Source organism: Lepisosteus platostomus, chromosome 3 (assembly GCF_059453375.1).
Source record: "Lepisosteus platostomus isolate fLepPlt1 chromosome 3, fLepPlt1.hap1, whole genome shotgun sequence".
Lineage (NCBI taxonomy): Eukaryota > Metazoa > Chordata > Actinopteri > Semionotiformes > Lepisosteidae > Lepisosteus > Lepisosteus platostomus.
The window spans coordinates 57,147,081-57,171,674 of record NC_142613.1 but is presented as its reverse complement, the minus strand read 5'-3'; the positions used below and the strand labels follow the sequence as shown (position 1 = coordinate 57,171,674).

The 24,594-nt window shown below is 38.6% G+C and overlaps 2 protein-coding genes across 3 annotated transcripts in view; one reads left to right on the top strand and one right to left on the bottom strand.

Moving 5' to 3' along the window:
- Nucleotides 1-233: 233 nt before the first annotated feature.
- Nucleotides 234-22,522, bottom strand: ubxn2a (UBX domain protein 2A). 2 transcript variants are annotated; one of them, XM_088626158.1, is made up of 7 exons: nt 22,416-22,522; nt 11,271-11,336; nt 9,700-9,814; nt 7,777-7,890; nt 5,201-5,334; nt 1,604-1,747; nt 234-809 (listed from the first exon to the last, which is right to left on the bottom strand). In XM_088626158.1, exons 2-7 carry the CDS (start codon nt 11,315-11,317, stop codon nt 626-628), a joined length of 738 nt encoding a protein of 245 aa, XP_088482284.1. In that variant the 5' UTR covers nt 11,318-11,336; nt 22,416-22,522; the 3' UTR covers nt 234-625. The 2 variants fall into 2 exon arrangements, with proteins under 2 accessions (XP_088482284.1, XP_088482283.1); XM_088626157.1 differs by lacking the exon at nt 22,416-22,522 and adding an exon at nt 15,102-15,216.
- The window catches only part of atad2b (ATPase family AAA domain containing 2B), a 98,333-nt gene continuing 95,433 nt past the window's right edge, over nt 21,695-24,594 (top strand). The window contains exon 1 of the mRNA XM_088626146.1: nt 21,695-22,062. Within this exon, the coding sequence (XP_088482272.1) occupies nt 21,955-22,062 (108 nt within the window). The 5' untranslated portion in view covers nt 21,695-21,954. The remainder of the gene's footprint in view (nt 22,063-24,594) is intronic.

Here is a 24,594-nt window from a genome sequence, read left to right as displayed (position 1 = left end):
CACAGGCAGCTCACAGGAAGTCCCTGGAGAGAATGCTCAGCTGCTTGGGGATGCCCTGTCACAGCAGACTAGTCATATGACCCAAGCAAATAGACCTCAACCTGCACTTGGGCCACGCCTTTGAGTCTGGAGACCCGGGAGACATCTTTATTCTTAAAATATTATTTTTAAAATAAACGAAGCAAATTGTCATCATTTCCATAAATGTAGAAAAGCTGTTACTGACAATCCTGCACTTGTATCGAATCACTTTTTATAGATGCAACAAAAATTACTTCACAAATTCAGTTTAGCCTACAAATATTCCAACCTCACTAACACACTTTTTTTCCCACTTCAACCAGAATCTTTTTATTTCCATACTATTTACAACAAGCATTCTGTTAAATTAATTTACAGTCTGTTCAGAGAGTATTAAAGGTATTTACATACCACTTAATTTCCCTAGAACAAAACATAAGTGTACAAATTAATTTAGCTAAGGTATTGTGTTTTGAGAAGACATTCTGAATGTACAATATCCCTTCTGGGTTTGGAAGATCAAGTTTCATATTTTCTTTCCAAGACGTCCCTGGTCTCGCAGGGTTCTTGAAGAATGGTCTCTGCAGAAACAGGTTGCCGTCAGTCAGGAGTGTCCAAAAGGGGCTTCAGCTGTTAGAGGTCTCTGCACAATCACTGCGTTGGACAGATTCGCCTCCTGCAAACTGAGGTCCTTTTCTTTCAGCTCACGGAGTGGCAGGGATGTTGTGAGGATGAAAGGTGAGTTAGTTCCCTGAGCTCTTTCAATGAAGTCCTGGACATCACTTATCCTACCCACAGAAGATAACAGAAACATTACAGATTTTTGTGTTTTCCTATGTTACATGTATTTAAAGAGGAATTTACATTGTCTTCCAAAGATACTGGAAAACTTTTTTTGCTTTATAGTCATTTGGTATTACATTAAAATGAATTATAAATACTGTATGACATGTTCTATTTTTGGGTAACTGCAAGCATACATTTTTTACAACAAAAACATACTTTGCATTCAACCCAGTGTTTTAAAGTGACCATAGATATTGGGACACAAGTCAGTGCTTGCTTGCATACAGTATACAGTACTTTTAAGACAACTGGATGAAGCCTGCAATCCATTTAAGCTCACCAAATTCTTTTTGTTATCATTATCACAACTTTTTGTAAAAATGGCGTTATATCCAAGTGACTATTCGTATTGATTCATAATGAGACATATTCAACCAAAATGTAAGACCAGAACTCCAGGTAGAAATCAGGAAAAAATTATGGAACACACCATTATGCACTCGAGAACTGCCATTGAGCTTCCACGTTCAGTAATAGTAGTTCTCAAATATTCATGTAAACTCTTATTTTTCATAAATATATACAGTAGGTTTTATCATAAATAATTAGACACACTGTAATTATACCCATTATCACTTTGTTGTATCATGTTGTGTAATGTTTATAAAGGCTTTATCACAGTGTTTTGTAGTCCCATTCAATGAAAGCATTGCCAGAACATCTGTAAAGACTTATTGACTTGAGGTCCCCTCATTCCTTCCTGAACACCCTGGTAAGTTCTCTACCACATACCCACCTGTGAGCAAGGTTAAATTTCTGCACGAGTCTTCTTCCATCTGCCAACCAGATCTGAAGATTGGTGACAGGCTGCGTGTGGTTCACCTCCAGAGAAGGGACTGGAGGTCCTTCTGTGTCCTTCGTTACCACTGTGGGAGCAACGCTGGGAATGGAAGTAAAAATACATTTAATGCAAGAAAAAGAAGCTTAAAAGTTACGTAAATTATGTAAAGCAACAGTTCAAATTTAAATATGCATCTACAAATTGTCTTCCTAGAACTCTGAAAATATCTTTCTATTATGCTTGTATCAACAGTGTGTAATCTTGTATTGCCTTATGCACACTTGGCTCTAAAGGATTTTATTTTTAATATACATGGATTGGCAGTGATTGTTTTTTCTAAATACATGGTCATGTTTTCTAAATACAATCTTCTCATACCTCACTTAGCCTGGCAATCCTATAAGAGCCAAGCAGTAGATTGTCTGCAGCTATTTTTGCCACTTGACCAACAAACATTTTCTATTTTCTGTCCTGCTACATAATGATATTAAGACATTCTTAAGAACCTTATACTGTAGTTCCAAGCTTATATTGTAGCTTTGATTTTTACTGATTTTATGAGAATTTTTTGCCATATTAAAATAAACACATCTTAAAAGAAAACAATTTTCTATATTGAGAGGTGCAGAGAAGTTGCTATAATAGAGGTCGATTTATTTCAAACATCACTGTTATACAAACATGTTTTCAGCTAAATTGAGATCCAGAGGCTTTGAGTGGTTTTCCATGAAGGCACAGCTGTCCATACTCATCGGAAGAATCGCATACAGCTGTGGATGATGCAAAACCTTTCGGCACAGTGAATCGAATCGAGGTTCATGATAGCCAGACCAAGTTCAGGTTCAGAACAATCAGGAATTATTAGTTTTCCTAAGGAGAGGCTCTGTGCTAGATGACAGCTTGTCCTGTTTAAAAGCAATCTGTAAAATGATGTTTGGTGAGAACACAACTCAATATGCCATTTTCAAACTCTTTTGAATCTGTCAACAATCACACCTGTCGAGAAGCGCCCTGACTTTGACACAAACTCCTGGTGTGCCTGAGGTCCAAAGGAAAATCTGAAGAGGAGCGTCCAACTGTGTCCAGGTGTCACAGGGTTCACAGAAGCGGAGTGATCAAAGGGCCCTGAAGTTCTCTTAAAGCCTACATTATTATCTGCAGGCACATAATTTCTACCTTGAAACAGTGTTGTCTGCTTGTTAGTGTTCTGTGTTCTCTGTCTTTCTGAGCATTTGTTGTGAGAAGAATCTTTGGATTTGGAAGGTGTAAATACTGCATATATTATTTTTTGCGTGGTTTACCCTCTCCCTGCATCAAGGAGATTTTCCTCTGGCCTGATTTTAATTCTACTGTACAAATTCACTTTATTTGTGTTCTGTATATTGCAAATCGGTTCAGCCTTTTATTTTCCCCATGGACTGCTATCACATTACCAACCATTTTCCACTTACAGAGACACTTAGTTATTAGCAAAAACACTGCAGCAATCTGGGGCGGGATTCTCTTTCATAATAGCAGATCATGAGTACTATTTTAATGTTACCTGTCTAGAACGTCTTCTGTGTTGTAACAGTGGTAACAAAAATTCTTTGAAAGAGTTTGCATAATACTTTGCACATCTGATCAAAAATGCAAAATAAAGCACACACATTGAAACAAAGGTATTGAAAACAAAGCTTGGGTTCTTAGTCAATATTCAGAAAAACGGGGATTAAGAGACATCTAGTGGCCTAATTATGTACTGAGAACACTGGCAAGCACCACTAATAATTACAAGGGCTCATACTGATGTTGTATAAATAAGGTTCAAAACGAGAGAAACCATTCAGTCAGCATATCAGCTTTCACAACATGGATTCAATATCTTGTTCAAGACTCCAGCAACACACCGCATAGAAACATCTCTCCTTTTTTCAGCTTTAAATGCATTTACCCATAGTTTCCACTTGTGTGCTTTGCTTTGTGTTTCACTATTGATTGTAAATTAGTCCACACCTTGTCAGTGCCTTTAAGAATTTTGAATCAAGTTCCCTTGTAGTCTTATCCAGTCAATACAAAAACAGATTAAAATCTTTCATAGTCTTTTGGCTCAATCTGCAGTTTTGAAATAAACCTTAAAGAACTGTGTATAATAATCACTGTTCTCTAATGGCCCCCTCACCTGTTTTCACTCACATCTTGATAACCTGAAAAGACAGAACAGTCCTTCCCCTAGCAGGGGGGTCTGACAGAGTTAAAATGCATTTCTTATCCATATCAAAATTCAAAATAAACTTCAACTGTTTTTATATTGAACTGCTGACATTTCTGTTCTTTCTCACTATTTTGTAATAAACTCTGATTTCTGGTAGTGTGCAAATTTAATTTAAAATTATATTAATCATTTCTTACACTTACATAGTGCTTTTCTGGACAATCCACTCAAAGCGCTTTAAATGTAATGGGGACCCCCTCCACGACCACCAGTGTGTAGCAGCCAGGACGCTAGGGGTAACACCTCTACTCTTTTCAAGATACACCATGGGATTTTTAATTACCACAGAGTCAGGACCTCAGTTTTATGTTTCATCTGAAGGACAGCACCTTTTTACAGTATAGCCAACCCTTTGTGAGCAATACAGTAATACATACAATGTGTCACCAAACAGAATAAATACCCCATACACTCTTTAAAGAGGAGATGAAGAAAAGAGGAGTGTTTTAAAATCCTCCAGCCAGACCAAGAAACTGTATCATCTGCAGGTATTTTCATTGGCAGGCAAAAATACAAACAGCTTGTAGATAGAATGAGCACTTTGCATTTGGAACTGGATAGATGTCTTATAGTTTTGTGAATTTTAATTTCCTTTTGCTGGTATCCACCAGGCAAGAGAAATCCTGCATATACTCTGATGGGCTATTTTGTTTAGGTATAAAGATTGCTTTTTGGTTAGCATCACCTGAGGGTGTGAGTTCGTCCTGATAGGGCACTCATCGTTCCGGTAAATAATTGTTAAAAAATAGTAGCAAACATTGTGTGTTTCTGTTAATACTTGTAAATAAACTTTTTGTTCATCTTTTAAGTCTGTTACCCTGTATCTTGTTCAATAGTGTGCTGGGAACAAATGACCACAAGCTTACACACATGTTTTTACTTGGTGTTCCCTCATTATAAGGATAATAATAGGGGATAAATAATTATTTAGCTTTTACAACATGCTTGCAGGACCTAGTTTCCTCTCTAAACGTTTTCCCATTTAATTCAATTTATGCCCAATGTTGGGTTCTTTCAACCAGTTTGTAACAAGGGATGTAGGAGTGAAACACTCAAAACATGTAATGATGGGTATTGTGGTAGGATTAATACTAATGGGGATCACCAATTTGTAACAACACATACAGACATTAATAGACAAGTTTGTAAATTTTAAAAGTAAAATAATCTATACATATATATTTTAATATAGGAAAATGTGGGACAAACCAAGGATTCATTACCCTGGTACATCATACATCCAGCTCAATATTAGTCCTCCTAATATTACATATTTTAGAATAAAAAATGTTCCTCACCTTCCGAGTCTGTATCCTCGGCCAGTGAAGGGGTGAAATGTCTTCCTCTTGGGTTTGTACATTTCATCTTTCAAATCCTCCACTTTAACCTCCAGCTCCTCATCCACAAATGCTCTCTCCAGCTCCAAGGGCAGCTCCCTTTGTAAGAATAAAACAGGTCATAATTCTCTGGGGGAGTCGTTAATAACAGCAAGACAGGGCATGCACATCTATGTTCGTACTTGTGGACCTATACTGAAATATCAAACAACACATGAAGAAATCTAAAGGTTCCTGTAGAACACACTCAAAATGATGAAGATATCCACTGGGGTAGTTGGTCTATGTGGTGCATAATTACATTTTAAGAAGTGAAAAAGGTGTGCTTGTGTTTAAATCACGTTTTAGCTCTCCTGTCCCACCCTCAATTTCCATTTTAAACTATCTCAAATTCTTCTTGTTCCCTGCACATTAAGTTCATCACACAACTTTGATTGTTATGGACAGTTGCCAGGTGCCTGGGCAGATGACAAAGTACCCAACTAATGTAGGCAGATACCAAAGCTCCCTCAGCTCTCTAATAATGGCAGTTGTCCAGACAGACTGCTGTGTGCCTGCAGCCATGTGAACAGTGGAACAAGAATGATCCATAACAAAGGATTTGCAAGGGTCCTAAAAACATTTTATTACTCACCTACTCTGATGGTGTTTATGGTGCAGTTCATATGTGTTGTGATTGCTGTCATTAAGTGAAGTATGCATGTATTCTGACAATTCATGCAGAACTGAATGTGTGCACTGTGGATGACAAATAATGTTCTGTTCTTTCCAGGGTCGATGGATGGTAACTGTTGTGCAAGAAAGGATGTACTGCAAAGTAAACTCATGGATCTATTGTTCCTATGCTAAGGGGACCTCTCTCTTTTTAATTGACAGTGAAGTATTGTGCCAAGGTGTTTAAGCATGATAGAAAATCAAAGATGATCCAAGTCTACACAACTTTCAGAGAGGACATTTCTAAAGAAACCATGAATATCTTGGAAGTTAAAAAGTTTCTGCCAGTCCAGTGCCCCAAAACCACAGTTTGTAAGATAATAAGAGCTTATCCAGCACAGGATAGTGGGGGGGAGCTTGAGCCTATCCCAGCAAGCAACAGATGCAAGGGAGGATACACCCTGGACAGGATGCCAGTCCATCACAGGGAAGACACAAGGACACGGACATTCACACACTCACACCAGGGCAAATATTCCCGGGAGCCACTTATCCCACCAGTATGTGTTTGGACAGTCGGAGAAAATCAGAGCACCTGTAAGAAACCTATTGAGACTCAGCCCAGCAAGGAAGAAATACTAAACACTGCACATTGTGCCACCCTGGTTGCTATGCTCTCTATACATGAAAATGTATACATATGGTCAGTCCTCTTAAATAGATGTCTGCTGAAAGGGCTACCAGACAGATGATAAATAGTGATTGGTAGCGATTGCTAACAATTCACCAGCCAGACTGATGCCTCTGCAAAGTCACTAGCAACAGACATTAAAAGAATAAAGACGTTTATTAAATATATTACTTTTACTTAACGGAAGTAAAGTTTGTGCTCTCTGTAGACAGTTCTACTTTTTAGTGTTAACGTTTCTAATGTTAAGATTAAAATTCATATCCCATAAGTCATAGATATTGCACCTTAAAAGCTGTCCCTGCTCAATAAACCAAACTAAACCAACCTGTTGGGTCACTGTCTAGCATTCGGTGAAAGATTTATTTATAACTTCTCGTAAGGAATACACTGCTTCCACAGCACCTGAAGAACATGTACAGACTCTCACATTAAGCTGTATTCCCAAGTGAATCTGTTGAAAGGTTAACCTTGAAGCATGTAACCCATGATATGGAACATGCATGTATCTTTATACCAAATCTATTCAATGCCTTTACATTCCTCACTACCTATACACCCATCCTAGGCTCTTGGTCCTCATATGGGCAACCACTGTAGAATAATATTTTTGTTTTACCAAATGCTTAATACTGTATATTTTAAATTAGGTAATATAAACTAATTGAATAGCCTGAAAGTTGCAAAAAGCTTTATATTAATTATGTGTCCACTGACCAATAATAGGAAACAAGGAATATGTGAAGGTATTTCAGAAAAACTAAGTGATACAATATTTCTTTTGTTTCTTCTTTAGACTGAAAATCCAAATATAAAACACAGACAATTAATATCAACAGTGATCCAACATGATACAAAATACATGTCCTGTTGAAAGTTTTCACAAATCTGCCCCAAGTGTCTTTCCTCCAATTGCACCCAATGCACTAACAACACAAAAATAAGAACAAGTAAAGTTTTATTCCATGCTGGAAAGAGAAGAAAAGAAACACAAAGTTTAGGCTCTGGATCCTTCTTCAGGTAACAGAACAGGAAAAGAAACAACTTTTCAACTGTGGAGCCTTCTTCAGGTGTCCTGAAGTAGTGTCTTTTCTTCTCTTTTCAGCATGGAATAAACCTTTACTTGTTCCTTTGCAGCCTGCGCATGCTAAAGTAGCTACCTACTTGAACTACAAAAGTAAGAATACTTGGTAACTTGCCCTTTCTTAATTGAGTCCAGGAATTGCTGGTTTTCATCATCAGAATAGCTCCTGAGTCCCTCGTCATTCACTGTGAATCCATTCTTCCACAGTTTCACCACAACTTCTGCCTGCAGAAACGGGAAAACAGAGGATACAGTACAGCCTTACTGTTGAGTACTTACGGGAGCCCTCACATTGTGAATTCATGTTCACATTGTCGGGGGAAGTAGATTCCACTGCAGATATTTGAATTTAGAAAAATGAGCGACATACGGTATATACACGTCAAGCATTCAAGTTGTAATTCTTAATATTTTGTTTGATGTGTACATGAGGATGCCAAGTTCAATTCATCTTCATTACATCACTTTCAATAACCGCTTATCCGGCTGAGAGTCACGTGCCCAGGGATAGGCTTCCCTGAAGGAAAAGGCATAGGCCAGGTGGTTACCCCCCAGAGATGACAAAGTGGCACGGCGCGCCTCAGTATGGCATGAAAACAGTAGGTTTGCAGTACCGGCTCTTGGTTGTGGCAGAAAAAGAATGATTACAAAGTAACTATTTAAACAGTAAACACTACAGTGCATTACAATAAATAGCTTAGAATAATTTGATATAAATAAAATTAGACATTACATTAAATATACAATATATAAAGTGCTTAAACAACTTATTCCTCCTTCACAAAGACAACAATTTCCCCTCAAAAAGCCAAATCTCCTGGGTTTCTGAAAGAACAATTCCAGGGCTCTTTGGAAGTTAAAATCTGACACTGATGGACCACTGATTGAGATCCACATGCATAGATTGATCAAAGCTGCAGACTACCTATGATGCTGCCCAACGAAGAGCTTTGTGTTTGAAACACATTGCTTTTTGATGGTTTTGTAAGTATCAAGCCATCATTGTGTTATTTTTGTTATGGAGGGGCTGCTCATTAGTTTGCACTCATTCAGGCAGTAAGTATTTTTTCACTTTGAAAATTAAATGGCTTCCAATCCCTTTATTAACCTTTAGAAATGATATTTCTAAACAACTTCTACAAGCAATGAAGGGATGCAGTATTTGTCCAAGACCTGATGATTCAGCTGCGAGGAAACCCTGCGTTTTTTCTACATCAATTACTAACAGCTTTAAAGGGGATGCATGAGACTTTCTGTCAAAAACTGTGATGGCATACTATTTGTTTGGATGGTTTCTTTAATCACATATAAATACACACATTTAATAGGAAAGCCTAACGATTCCTCTCACAGGGAGATTATGTCACCTGCTGCCAGAGCAGAATTCCACAGAAGTATCCCAGTCATGTCTTGTCATGTTATTGTGAATTTAGAATTTCCCACCGTGACTGCTGATTGTGCTCAAGATCATCCTCTGCGTTAAGTGTGACTGACTCGCACTAAGTCTGGATGTCCAGCCCAAATTTAACACTGCTGATGAGAGTGCTAGACTCATGTCTCCTGCTCCGGGTGGCCATGAGTGGCCTTTCCCAAAACACCCTTCTATTCCATGAAAACCTAGGTCTAGCGTGGAATATTCAGTCCTTAATTTCCCTCTTTTTTAATAAACTGCACAGACATCCATTTCCTGCACATTCTACTTCGTTGCTGTCTTTCCACACGTGTTTTTAAATTTTAACAAAGTATGACTCAGTTAACTACTGAGATGCTACGATTCCATATAGATCCTTTCCAGAACAATCCTTACTGTATGTCTCCAAAGGTCAGAGCAAGTTCTATGCACCCTGAACTTTACCCCTGAAAACAATGAGTTTAATATAAAAAAACACAGGTTCTCTCTAAAGCAGCACCAGGAATGACACAAACACCACCTCTGAGAAAAAAGAAGCATCAAATGACATCATACATTGTTGTATGCAAGATAATGTGAATATTTTGTTCTAATTCAAGGAGCAAACACAGTACCTACTGTACCTTTTTATCTCCAGTGGTGACAGTGCCGATCTTTTCCACTTCATCAAGCAAGTCTTCCAGTGAGAAACCCCTGCTCATGGGTGCATCATTCTCACAGCTCTCTGCACCATTCGCCCTGAGGGATAATGAAACTCTTTTTTTTGTATGGAGAGGAGGTTGGGGTACTCCCTAATTCCACTGGGCCAACATGATCTAAAAAGAACCTTTAATTACCAAGTCAGCTACACTCATTGCAGTCTCTTTCATTAATTAACAGAACACAACAAAAGATAGGAATAACAAAACATAAAAAAACAAAGCAGGGGAGAGATAAAAAGCATGACAGAGAAATCTGGATAGATATATAAACGTGTTTCAATCATTGAAATGTTTTACCCGGTCAACAGCACACATATGTTGAAAGTTATTAACTGAAACCTTTTTGAAGTTGCCTGAAAACCATTTAATTTGTACTGTATTGACACAAAAGACATATAATAGCTTTTTATATGTTTACATCAAAGTTACACTATTTTATTCATTTATAGTTTACAGCCAGCAGCCATATCACCCTGCAACTCACAACTGGCAACCCACTGAAGCTAAGCAGGTGTGAGCCTGGTCAGTACCTGGATGGGAGACCTCCTGGGAAAAACTAAGGTTGCTGCTGGAAGAGGTGTTAGTGGGGCCAGCGGGGGGCGCTCACCCTGCGGTCCATGTGGGTCCTAATGCCCCAGTATAGTGACGGGGACACTATACTGTAAACAGGCGCCGTCCTTCGGATGAGACGTAAAACCGAGGTCCTGACTCTCTGTGGTCATTAAAAATCCCAGGGCGCTTCTCGAAAAGAGTAGGGGTGTAACCCCGGTGTCCTGGCCAAATTTCCAATTGGCCCTTACTAATCATGGCCTCCTAATAATCCCCCTCTATGAATTGGCTACATTACTCTGCTCTCCTCCCCACTGATAGCTGATGTGTGGTGAGCGTTCTGGCGCACTATGGCTGCCGTCGCATCATCCAGGTGGATGCTGCACATTGGTGGTGGTGGAGGGGAGTCCCCATTACCTGTAAAGCGCTTTGAGTGGAGTGTCCAGAAAAGCGCTATATAAGTGTAAGCAATTATTATTATTATAATTATTATTATTACTAAGTGGGCAATTGGATCCACTACCGAATTAAGACTTCTATCCTTGTCTTTTTCAGAATCAACAGTCTTCTGAATACATACGTGTACTTTTAGATATTTGTTTGATTGGATAACTGAACAAAATAACACAGTTAAGCGAATCCTGATGTGTAGATAAATTTTTCCTACCTGTAAAATGCTTCAAATCTTATCAAGAGCTAGGTAAAGTGATAAAGAAGAAAGCTAGAAGAATTATACTACAGTATGAAGAAAATATTACCCTCAGCAAATATGTAACCTTATGTATCCTAAATCTTAACAATTGTACAGCAGTACTATTAAGCATGTTTGGGATTGTAGAGCATGTAACTACTGATAAATTGAAAAAAAAAAAAACAATTGTGGAATCTGCTAGACTCAATAATATTTGTCAATTTATTAAAACAAAAATACTGACTGGACCTACCACATTGTATCTTTGTCATTCTCTCTTGCATTATTCACGTCTTTCATAGTGCGACTTCTTTTCCATCTGCAAAGAAATGAAGAACGGCATCATCCATCATGTGCAGTAGGCAGAAATACACAGGCAGTGCCAAAACTGGAAATTAAGCAACTGGATTAAGCAAACTCAATTTATAACCTACACAGCTAAACAAGCATTGGCCATATCATGTATAATGTAAACCATACAGCTTAGACATCTGTGGGTGCAGAGGTGGTAGAGTGTATTAATAATGTTGTTAGATGTATTAAAATGTCCACTATTAGAAATACCGCTATTGAAAAAACATTATAATCCTCCTCTAATGTAAGACTTGTCAAACTATAATTTTGACATTTCGTATCTTACAGTTTTTAGCAAGTTTTGTTTTTTGGTCCTTGAATTTCAGGTTAACTTCCTAACTGCAGAAAGGAATTTCATGGTAACATACAGAGTTTACTATACTGACATAAATTGTCAGTTTACAGGCAGAGAACGTGCTTTGTTGCCTGATTGGATATAATTCCTGGAATTCGCCCATCTGTTCTTTCAGTGATCCACGGAAGTTGACTTGTTTCTTGGCACCACAGATAGTAACAGAAGCTGTCCCTGTGGTAACTCAGAAACATTTGGAAGAGCCCAGCATTGCATCAGATCATTAATCCACATCAGGGCCCAAGAAACTCCATTCCTTGTTTTGGCTACGGCATCACTTTCTCATTCCAATTTCCTTGAAATAGCTCCTGTCGATCCTAACTTTAGAATATGAAAAGATGTGATTTCCCCAGGAAAGCACTCTATCCAAGAGAGTTCCAGGGAAAGTAGAATAGTAGCCTGCAATTTATAACATAATTTATAACTGTAGATGCTGAATTATTTCTTAGGTACTTATGTACTTTATTTGTCATGGTTGAACGCAAGCCCCCACTCCATTGGAAAGGTTCATAAATCTGAGTTCTATTTTACAGTATATCAAGAAACTATATAATATCTTATAAGGACTGACAAATGATTTGCAATAGTTTGTGTAGGCTATGCGATGTACACAAACCAGCCTATTCATTGGTTTAGAAGAAATTAATAAGATGGCGGACACTATACATCCACCAACAGAAATTCTTACTGCATATACAATACCACCACGATGGACACATTCAGATTTCCTTCTCTCTTTTTTCTCATAAATGAGTGCAGTGTCAAGGTAAAACAAAGAAACCTGTGCTTAATGAACATACTGGGCTTCTCATTTGTTCAACTTTTTCACACATGTACTGTACTTGAAAGAAAACTGTACGTGTTCTTTGAAGAGTGTGATTATTTGAACCTCTTTCAGACTGTTGTTGCCAAAACGTGTCCTCTGGAGAACACTATCCCTGACATAGCCTACCATCTGCGGTAAAGGATTTGCAAACCAAGCTTTATTTTGAGATAATATATGCTCACAGATTTGGAGTTTCCAGTCACAATGGCATGCTAATCCGCCACTAATAGCGGAAATTAATCATTTCATTTTTTAATGTTTTATAAAAGAACAACTACTGAAATTGCGCTGTAACCCTTGAGAATAACTAACAACATACCCAAAGGAAAGGACTTCCTTCTCAATATTTAGAGATGCCACTTTATTACTCTGAATATTCATAATTTTCCTACTTTTGTAGACTTTTTCTTTCTATTAAACCCATTTCATCCTTTTGAAACAAACTACAGAGAATCCTGCATAACAGAACACATGGAAAATTTAAAGGTTGAAAGAGGCAAGTTATTGCCGCTTATGACTAACCTTGGAAAACTTAACAAGGCATAAATGATTTGATTTTTCTCTGTAAATAAAGTGTGGATAAAATTTTCAATCTAATTCCTTTGTTATGCATCTAGTAGTAACTCTAAGCCTTTATCAGGATGGATAATAAAAAAACAAAAAAATGTCTTTCAGACCATCAGAGTTTGCTCGAATCTTTTTAATCCTCATGTATCACATATCCTATTCTTCAGGGATCAGTGAAGTATATTCAATAACATTGGCTTAATAATCCAAGCAATAATTAACCTGTTTGACAAAGTCTGCTCATATCAACTCAGAATATGAAATTTCTTCAATGTTTCCATATCCTTGAAATTCTGCCTAAATGAACCATGGTTAAAATAACTGCTGGAGCAAACTTTTTCTGTAAACCAATTTTGAAATGTTCTGTTTTATTGTTTCGTATGCTCGACTGAATGGGTTAAAACTGATTCAAAACCATGCTCTGTGATTCATCATACAGACCTTATCTAACTAATTCTCAAGACACTGCATTCGATATCTGCAAGGTTTTTTGCTAAATTTACTGTCAGGTTACAAAAGCCCCAAACAGCAAAAAGGCTATGCTTGTAAAGGATATTGTTCTTACTAGATACGGGGAGGTACACTATACCATTAGCTCTGGTCTAAGTAAGATGCCTAAAGTAATTAGCGTCTTTTAATGTTCTACAAATTAAGCAATACAACTACTGCAACTACAATAAAAAGTCCCAGGCTTTCCCAGGCAATCAAGTCCCATGATTAAACCTGCTCTTCAGATGATTAAATCTTATAAGAAATCTGAGCAGCCCTAAACCATTGTTAGTTGCATCTAAAATGTCATCCTTTCATAGTCGTTGGACCAAGGCAGCATTTATATTCTTAAATGTTATATGCACTCAAAGGTAAAAAACACACTTTAGTTTGAACACAAACAGTGCATATTCATGTATGAACACACGTCTACATTTGAGGGTTTTGTCATCTCAAAGGCACAGAAGCCTGTTAAGGCAACATAAGGTAAGTACATTAGGTCCATTTTCAGGCCATAAAGGCCCATGGGGAATTGGGGGCAAGGGCCACATTCTTCTTGACCATCCGACACTGGAGGTGGAGGTACTGTAATGTGGTGAGCATCCCACTTCAGCCAGCCTATTACCCCCAGAAGGACTCATTTTGAAAGCAGGTTGGGTGGTCCTGGGAGCCGTCTGGAAGGAATTAGAGCAAGCTACATCACTTGCTCCTACCTGGGATTGAACCCAGGAATTTCCAGGCAGGGGCTAGACGCCCTTGCCATCTGAGCTACTGTACCATGGCTCCTTTAAGGAAACACACCCAGAGGAAATATATTTGCGTGTCATTCTATTACATGCATAGAACAGTAAATAAGTGAAACTCTAAATACCTCTACACAGCTGTACACAGACGTTTATACGTGCTGCAAAATTTTAAGTCTACACCTATGAGGAACATGATAGCATGAAGGAACAGTAAGGGCACCTCGCTTAAGCAATTTAAAGGAGTACCAGCACTACTCTGCGGTACACCTACTGTACGATGGTCTAACGCCCCATCCAGGAGAATCTGTGCTCTCGATTAATTTAACTCCGATCTGCAATCCTGCTATTGGGGACTGAAACATAGACACGTGTAACTGCGTGATTTCATGCATATTTTGTACTGAAGTTACAGAGGGAATGCAATTTTTACCCTGAAGTGTGCACACATTTCATACCAAAAAAAAAACAGTAAATTCAACTCTTCAAAAAACACCGACTCATTAAAAACATTTAAATATAACAATTACGGTATAACGTTTAAAATTATTTAACAATTCCGAGCAACAAACATGGGTCTAGTGCTAAGATATTATTAACGGACTGCCCGCTTCACCAATGCTGCATGCAGGGTGTGCACAGTACATCACCATAAAGCCAAGCTTCTGTTAACACCGTAGCTTAAATTATGAATATAATAATGTATTTTTTAGCATTCTCGGCATGAAAAGCTTGTTTTTTTGTTGTTGTTACCAGTTGCCTTTTCCACACAGTCACGCAGCTATGTATATCTCCAGGAAGATTCTATCAGCAGCCTAGCCTGACAAATCCCTATTCCCAACCATCCCCACAGTGGCATGCTGACGTCAGAGCCGTCTGTCTGGAAACCACTGGCGTCACGTTTTAAACATTGTGCCAGAACCCATTGGATAAATGTAATGTCACAGCAAGCTTCTGAAGGTTAAGGAAAAACATAGGTTTATTAGAAGATGCAGTTTTATGCATATTACTGATTGTAGTTAAAGTAGCTCGCTCTGTGATTGTGCATCTACAGTAGGTCTTATTACTAAACCGACTGATTCTGATTTTTTTTTTCTTGTGACGGTAGTGATAATAGTAACAAATGTAAAAATTGTAGTTTTGTGGGTGTGGAAAAGAAATGCTCCAGCACTATTAGTAAGTTAAACTTAAATGCATGTTTTATGGGAAAAATGATTTATTTTGTAGACCACTGAATGTCTAACCAAAGAATTAAATTAACACACAAAAATATTATGTTCAACTGCATTAAAATATATTATTCCATAGATTTTAAATGCACATTATATATATATAATTAAATAAATGCCTTAATAAATTAATAAATTTTATTAAGTTAGATTTTATCGTTCCTTTTCCAGAGGAAAACAAAGTTCAAACTAACAAAAAACGTTCTACTAACAATTTATATCAATTTGCAAATCCCCAAGAAGGATAGAAATGTTTTTAGAAAAATGGATGCCACTCTCAGTTAACGGCAAAATTACTAAATACTGTTTTGTGGAAGAAAATATAACCTTTGTTATTGTATTTGTACAATAGAGGCACAGCTTTGTTGAAAAGAGTAATAATCCAGGCACACTTGGTTAAACAAATGTTTATTAAAAAGGACAAGACAAACACTACACTATACACCCTATACACAATATAACATACAACACACAAGTTACTACTGTATGTCTACAGTAGGCCTAACGTTCTAATCACCCAGAAACTCCCCCAGACTTCTACTATAAAACTCTCAAATAATGCCTACAGAGGCCAAATAAGAGTTAACCTGCCTTCTAAATAAATGCAATGCAACCTGAAGTTAAATCTCTCTCTCTCTGCAAACTGGAGTTCCACAAAATTAATGGGAGCCTATCTCTCTATTTTAAAAATGCACCCCTAAGCAGGAAAGATGTTTCTAAAGGAGGTACTGTATCTTTTACCCAGGAAACCCAAATTCCCTAAAAATACAGACTAGCAAGCTCTTTGACCTAGCAAGGTTCAGATACCTAGCTCTAGTCAGGTTTTGTTTGGATGATCATGCAGTAGGCGCTCTCGCCTGGCGCAAGCCTCAGGTTCCAACTCCTCTCTCGTGGTCTGACCTTCTTTCTCTCCTTTCTTCTCTCTCGTATTTTCCTTTTCTTTCTCCCCTCTCTCCTCCGCTTCTTGTCATCTCCTGTGGTCTTAACGTGATCTTAAATGGTGTGTTTCTGGACTGCTCAATGACAATCATTAACTCACAGCTTAATTAACTAGGTAAAACAAGGTAAACTTTACAATTGTATTTGATCAGGGGACCCCCCACATCTCAGCAAATATCTCCTCTGTTAGGTGTCCCAGACTTTATCTAAACTCCTACAGACACTTCCTATATCACCTAAAGCTGTGGGTATTTTATAGTGTTGCTCTGGTTATGTAGAATCCAGACATACAATACTAGACATACAATACCAGACATACAATACTAGACTAGCAAGTGTTGCACCATGCTGTGATTTATTTTAAAGCATCACTTATTATTAATAATACAGTGGTACTGCTGTGAAGACAGCATGCCAGGTTTCATCAAAAATCATAATGCGATAAAATCTATCACACGATTCTGAACACGTAATTTATTCAAAGTATGCTACATAATTTTGTCAAGGACTTTATTTAGGAGATGATGTTCTATTAGGAAATCAACAACACTCAACAATTTTAGGAATCCTTTATTTTCTGAACCAATAGGAGTTCCCTCTAAACAGGTTTCAATCAGTTTGTTTTAAATTGACATTTTGGTCCTGGAAGAACCACAATTACTCTTTATACAATCAAAAACGCATTTAAACTGATACAAATGCATCTGTATCCACGGTATTTGCACACACACATTGTCTTCCATGGTGTATTGTATAAATGTATGTAAAGACACATGTAAAATGTGCAAAATTAGTCCAACAAGAAACTGAAAGACAACGATTTACTTACACATTTGGAAATGGTGTTGTCTTGACCCACTAAGTAAAATTAAAGCTCAGATGCTTTGATCAAAATAAAAACAGAGCAGATGGTCAGCTTAGCTTGCAGTCAGGTGACCAGGCGTCCTGGGAACATGATAGCTCTTTGAATGGCAGCATAATTCTTACATCACAAAAACAAGAGACAAGCCAAAGGTAAAGTACAGTGATTTCCTTGCTTACACAGTATTTAATTAATGGCACAGTTTCTCCAAAATGAGAACCTGTTCAGAAGTATTGTTCAGAGGTCTACGTTTTATCATAAATCAAGAACAGTCAAGCCTTACCTCTTTATAAAAAATAAATCTATTACCTGGAGTGCTGTAATATTTTTTAAAAGTGAGGGATAATGATGCCAACCACAGTATAACCTCTGTACAATATAAATCTATTTTATGTACAATATAACCAAGTACAGTATAAATCTATTACCTGGATTGCTGTAATATTTTTTTAAAAAGGAACACTGCTGATTCTAGATGGTGAGTCCAAATGAAATAAGACTGTAAAATGATAAAGGTTAATGCCTTGACAGAAAGGGGAATGTACTGTGTTGTTCAGGTGGATAGCTGTCAGCATGCGTAGGCTGCAAAGGAACAAGTAAAAGGTTTATTCCATGCTGAAAAGAGAAGAAAGGAAACACAATGTTTCGGCTGTGGAGTGTATTTACACTCTCACACCCGAAGAAGGCTCCACAGAAGAAACGTTGTTTCCTTTCTTCTCTTTTCAGCAGGCAATAAACCTATTACTTGTTCCTGAATTGTATTGTGCTGTACAAACGGTGTATTTTATGGAGTCTAAATGACCCTGTCCACAAGGTAAATGTGTAGCCTAAGAGGGAGTCTGGGGAAAACAAATGAAGAAAAACCACATAATGTGCTTCTGTAGCAGATTTATATTAAACCCAGTGGTAAACAGATGGATGCCACAAGATCCTAATGTGCTCGAGACAACCCTAAAGGCCTCTCATGGCGTCTGGTGTCCAGACCTTTAGTGCAAGTGGACTGGGAGACTGTCCGTTTGCCTCTGATTTGTTCTTAATTTTAAGGATTTGTTTTAAAAACATTTTTTTAATTAAGTTTCAGAATCTGATTTCAGGGGACCCGATTCATGTGTATTAAAAATCTTCACATTTAGTGGCAAAGGCACATCACATTAGTTGCTTGTTTTTTGCAGTACTAAATTAGCAAAATGCCTAATGTTAATCAACACAGCCTTGAAATAATAGAGACAAAGCACATATTTTCTATTCTAATGTAAATTATATTAAATAACAAAATCTCCTAAGCAAATAGATATGAAAACTGTATTAAATTAAACTAAAATATATGAAGCATACTGGCAATTAGCTGACTAAAACATGTTTATGTCACATTTTCATTTATCTTGTTGAAGTCTTTAGGATCTTTTTGGTATTGACAGTACTGCAGGGATTTTGCTCCCCGACTCAAATCTTTCTTTTTCATTTCTAAACATAAAAATCGGGTAGACATTTTATGGGACCTACATTTGTACTGATACAAATAGCTTTCAGATCTGCTCACTTTAGTAATAAACTATTTAATAGTAAAAAGTGAGCATTGATGTTTTAATACAGTAATAAAGAGACACCACTTCAGTCTGGAGACAGTATATTTTAATTCAATGTTCTTTCATACAGATACATTCTTAATACTAGACAGATAAGGAGAGAAAATGATAAAAACGCTTATTCACAAATAAAATGGAATCTTGGAATTTTGGCACTTAAAATGAAGTAGGGAGAAAAAAGCAAGTTATACTTAAAGAGTTAAGGCAAATACAGAAAACAGACTTGGATTGTAAAACTAAAGCTAATTTATACTGTAAGTGACTAAACATTTTAGGCTTAAGTAAAACCGATGTCACAATGATGGACTGAGGGGACTGTAATGAATTCTTCTTTTGTAAAATAAAGTGGAACACTGTATATTCCCTGATTCAAGTAAATTGTAATTAAGTACTGTACAACTATGGATTTGATGGGAAATTAATTTTTCTATTAGTAGATTTTGTTTGGAGAAATCTTTAAAATGTTCTCAAATCCCTCAGGAGCTAATGCCCTTCAAACTGCTAAAAAAAATAATTAGCATAAAACCCTATTATGTTTTGAGGCTAAATTAATAGGAAATTCAGATTGTAAATGTTGAAGTTGAGGGAGGGAGTACTGAATCACTCCAGCATTGTCAATGCTCACGATTTAATGCCCCTGCCTCACAGCTCTTGGGTCCTGGGTTTGATTCTGGACTGGGCTATCCACTGTGTTGAGCTGCACACTCTCCCCATGAATGAACAGGGGTTTTCTGTAGGTGCGCAGGTTTCTGAAAATGTTTTGTCGTAATTTAACGCAGGTGTCAGAATCATCCCTGTGTGTGTACTGTATGTTCCACTGCAATGAACTGGCATCCTGACCAGGGGGTAGCTCTGCCTTACACCATAGGTGTCCATATTTTCTGTTGTGCTGCCTCCTCCAGAATGTGTTTGATTGCAATTGAGTTAATGGGAGCCCATTGAGCACACACATTTCGCTTCGACAATCGCTCATGTACAGTATGTATGTATGAGAAAGGGGTAAAGTGGAGGAGGGAGAGTTACCAAAGTTCTTATTTTAGATAAATAATGTCGGGCAGCATGGTAGCATGGTGTTTAGCATTGCTGCCTTGCAACGCTGTGACCCTGGGTTCAATTCCAGACCTGGGCTGCTATCTATGTGGAGTTTGTATGTTTTCTCTGTTTGTGTGGGTTATCTGCCGGGTCCTCTGGTTTCCTTCCATAGTCCAAAGATATGCTGGTAGGTTAATTGGCTTCTGGGAAAATTGGCCCTGGCGTGAGTGTGTGTGCCCTGTGATAGATTGGCTTCCCATCTAGTTTGTATCCTGCCTTACGCCTGCTGCTGGTCAGAATAGGCTCTGGCTCCCCTGTGAACCTATATTGGATGAAGTGAATAGGAAACGGATACATAGTGTTGTTCAGCAGTAATCTGCAGAATTAGCCATCAGACTCTTAAAATAGTTTAAATACGTTGCATAGTATGAACATAGGTTTACGGTGTTAAAAGGCCTCCTCTATAGTAAGTAGCTAATCGATCCGGCTTCAAATGCTTCGGCTGAAATCTGTGAATGTTTTTAAGCTGTCACGGCACTTTGAAATTCGTTAAATCGACGTCCTGACATCTTGAACCTTAAAGATCCCATGACCATGCCTTGGCTGAATTGCACTTTTGTCATGTACAGTCTCCCTTTTTTAAAAATATATTTCCCCTTTTATTCAAATGATGAAGCAATTTCTCTCTTCTCTTCCTGATGTACTGGTGCATTAATATTAAGTCACCATCCGTAGACTGTACATGCAATTAAAAATAGCTATATTTCAATTAAATACAGATATTGTCCCCCGGTTTAAAATGCAGGAGACTGTCTCGAATTTGGGCTTTTCATGACAAAAAAAAACTTACTTATGGTACCTATAGAGGTTTTTGTCACTAGTGCGTTTTCGAGTACCTTCTCCATGCCCTTTGCAAATATAACCACTCGCGGGACCAACCCTAATGTTTTTCACGTCTTTAACGAAGCACTGATTTTCCCCATAATTTAAAAACTCGGCTCCTGACAGTCGCTTAAAAGTGAGGGATAATGATGCCAAGTACAGTATAACCTCTCCTGCAACAGCTATGGGTCTTCGGATAGGTCGAACGATGAACTGGCTCCACCCCGATCTATCTCTCTTTCCTGCCCAAACCAAAACAGAGAGTGTCCCGCACATGGCTCGGTGTTTAGAGGAGCACTGTAGCAGGGGGAGACAAAATCCGAGTTAGTGACGGACGGCCTTGGGAACAACACTTGCACAGGATTTCTAAAAGAGCAGTCCACCTTGATGTAAAAAACGTCTCGACACATTTTAAAACCGCACTAACAAGAGTTTTTTTCTTCAACACAGCCCCTTACTGCGGCTTTTACTCCATTTTTATAAAAGAGAAATTCGAAGCCGGCTAAATTATTGCTTGCTAAGCACTATGCTGGCTTTCCACACGCACACCTTCAGATAAAACTGACGTCTACCCACAGCGTTGGCTCTCGTTACTGATGGCATTTTCTGAACGTGTAGTCTTTCAAATACATAAATATATTTTAGGAATATTTAGGAAAAAAATAATTGAGGATGATTGAACAGATTGTAATGAAACGAATCAACGACACAGAAAGCTGCTGCAGCTTGGCAACCAGCTCGCATTTTCTAAATAAAAATCTGTCTGGGTTAGTAGTTTGAAACATTATCCAGGGCAGGAAAAAAGGCAACAGAACGATCACTCTATGTCCCCGTTGATTTGAAAATAACATACGTGAAAACATTTTTAACACCTTTTTGAGGGCTGGCGTTGCAGCCCAGTCTTTGCGTGTAAGCAAACCTTGAGCCACTGCAAGCGGAAGTACTATGTAAGAGTTGGTCTGCTGACAGTAGAGGGAGAGAGAGAGAAAGAGAAATGGCGCCTTGGTACTCCAGTAACTGAGGCAGTGTAACAAACAGAAAGACAAAATCAGCCAGGGCCGAGAAGAGGCGGAATCATGGTGAACACCCGCAAGAGCTCCCAGCCTGAACTCCGCAGCCACTACATCTCATCCAGGACAAGATCATCGGTCAAGAACAACCCCAGCACGGAAGATCACCACCATGTAAGACCCGGGTCCCTTTCTCCGCTATTGCTTTACTGTTCGGCCTGCAGAAATCGCTTTCCCCCCTGCTCTCCTTTTGTTCGTAGACCTGCCGGTATTTGTTTTGCATGCAACTGTCTACCGGTTTTGCAGAGCGAAAGAGCCGACGGACTGAGATCGGGTGTCACCCCCCTCCCCTACGGAGCTGTCTGCGATATTTGCGCAAGTCACCTGTGTTAATTTCACAGTAGCTCCCAAGTTCTCTTTGTGTGGGGAAAAAATGTGTCTGGCCGGTTTACTTGGCAGCAAGTGTAAAGGTTTTTTTTTAAAAGAAAGCTGCGCTTTTTGTGGGTGTGTGAGAGAGACCCACTTACCAGCGATTGACAGTCTAATAGCGAGGTGAAAAGAGGCGCCCGGAGTTTGTGCAGGTTTAAGTTCTTGTTTTGCTGGCCGTGTATAAATAAACGGGACTGTTTTGTGGAGGTGGGGGAAGGGAAGCCGATTGGAAAGGACCCCTCTGGTGGACAGATGGAGACATTGTCGGTAATTTTTTTAAATAAAAAGTTTCTACAAACTTTTCTTTTTCAGCCACAAAAATTGGTAAAAGCGAGATGAGGCGCATTTAGAACTTGAAACAGCTTTTATTTTGTTCGTTTGAATTAAAATAGAAACCGTCGAAAAAGATCAGGGTAGCTGTGCTCGGCTTAGGTCTACTCTGAAATAAGGAGTACAATTTGATCAAAAAAAGTCCCAAGTCCAGAGAAAAGGTATTGTTAGGCAACGGGAATATTTCGGTTCATTTTTTTTTTCAATCAAAGCGACGATTTTAGGTAGAGGTGCTGTTGTGTTTTTGTCCGAACGCATATCGTGAATTAACTTTTTAATTCCTGCGGGTTTTGAATGCAGACGTTTATTGTCACGGTGCCCATCGCGGTCTGGAAGTCATTTAATTGTATCATCAAAGTCAAGTACATTACTTCATCTGGATATGTTGTACCGAAGGGGAAGATTCATTCGTTTTTTTTTCTAGAATTGACTTGTTTCAAAATGAACCACAGGTAGAAAAAATAAAATGATTACAATTGGAGACTTTTAGTTCACCTAGACCTAGTCTGCACAACCGTAAATCCCGTGGGTTTAATGTTTTAAAAAAGTTCACAAATGTAAAAAAATAAAACTCATTATTTGGTCAACATAGTCCCAACAGTTTGGGCGAAACCATGTCATTCCATCCATCCCTCCATTTTCTAACTGCTTTATCCAGTTCAGGGGAGTAAAGGGGGAGCTGGACCCTTTCCTGATAAGTAATGAGCTCAATCCATCCCAGCACACAAACACGCATTCACACCAGGGCCAATCTTCCCAGAAGCCAGTAAACCTACCAGTATGTCTCTGGACTGTGCAAGGAAACTGGAGCACCCAGAGGGAACCGACGCAAACATGGAGAGAACATACAAGCCCCCTGCGGATAGCACCCCAGGAACTGCACCCAGGGCCTTGTGTTGGGAGGAAGCGATGCTAACCTCTGTGTCACTGTGCTGCCGTATGTTTCCAGGAAGTTTATGGTATTTTTACGACATATTGTACGATAAACTGATTAGACGATCTTACCAGCTTGGAATTGCAATATTCCCAATGGAATAAGCGGTGTAGAAACTCCATTACTTTCTGGGAGGCTGGCATCAAGATAGATGTCAGCTCAGAGCTCCTTCTGAGGGTCCATAGCACCTTCATCTCCAGATGGGCAGAATCCTAGATGACACGTTTTTTTCTCTCTCTCTGTTCTCATGAGTTTCCGCTGAAAGTACAGGAGGTTGTCGGCAAGACTGAACTCCTTTGATGTTAACTCTTCTGGCATCGGGTATCTTGTTTGTAATGACCACTTTCAGGTCAGTACTGTGTCAGCTTAGGGCAAGGTAAACGTGACAAGACAACCCACTGCTGCCCTGCAGTTCAGACACATTCCCCAGTTGTCTCGGCATTGTCCTGGCTGCGGTGGCAGAGCAGGCTGACCTTGGGCTGCTCATGCAAGAGAGGAATGAGAGGAGGTCACACTACCTCTGCCATTATCATGCCCTTGGCTTGTGCCAACACCATAGAGGGTCTCAGGGCAAATCTGTTGCATCGAAGAACATTTTTTACAGAATTTTCACAGTGTATTAGTTCTAGACCCATGTGCATTTGTCCTAAAGCTGGTTTAGCAGAGTCCTTCCGCAGTGGAACACAGGTCATGTTCATAGGTACCTGTAGCTGGGCACAGAATGTGCTACACATGGGAAATGCCAGATGAGTTAATTTCTTGGTCCGGTATGTACTCAGATTTTTATTTGAACTTGTTTGTTTTATTCTTATTTTAACACTGCATGGTCATTTGTGTTCTCGCACAGCGATGGAGAACATTAGAATGTTTCAAACAAGAGGAGGTAATTTTGTTCGGTCTTGCTCATTTGTTTGCTGGTTTTTTAACGATTCAAGCATTCCAACAGGCAGTTTCTTTGAGTGATTTTCTCAAGAGAACCTGCGGACTTGGCTTCAAGAACATGGCTAGCTTGT

Coding starts and splice junctions, on each gene's coding strand:
- ubxn2a (XM_088626158.1), bottom strand. CDS start 11,317: ATGAAAGACGTGAATAATGCAAGAGAGAATGACAAAGATACAATGTG. Junction 9,815..11,270: donor AATGACAAAGATACAATGTG/GTAGGTCCAGTC, acceptor ATTATCCCTCAG/GGCGAATGGTGCAGAGAGCT. Junction 7,891..9,699: donor TCACCACTGGAGATAAAAAG/GTACAGTAGGTA, acceptor CCGTTTCTGCAG/GCAGAAGTTGTGGTGAAACT.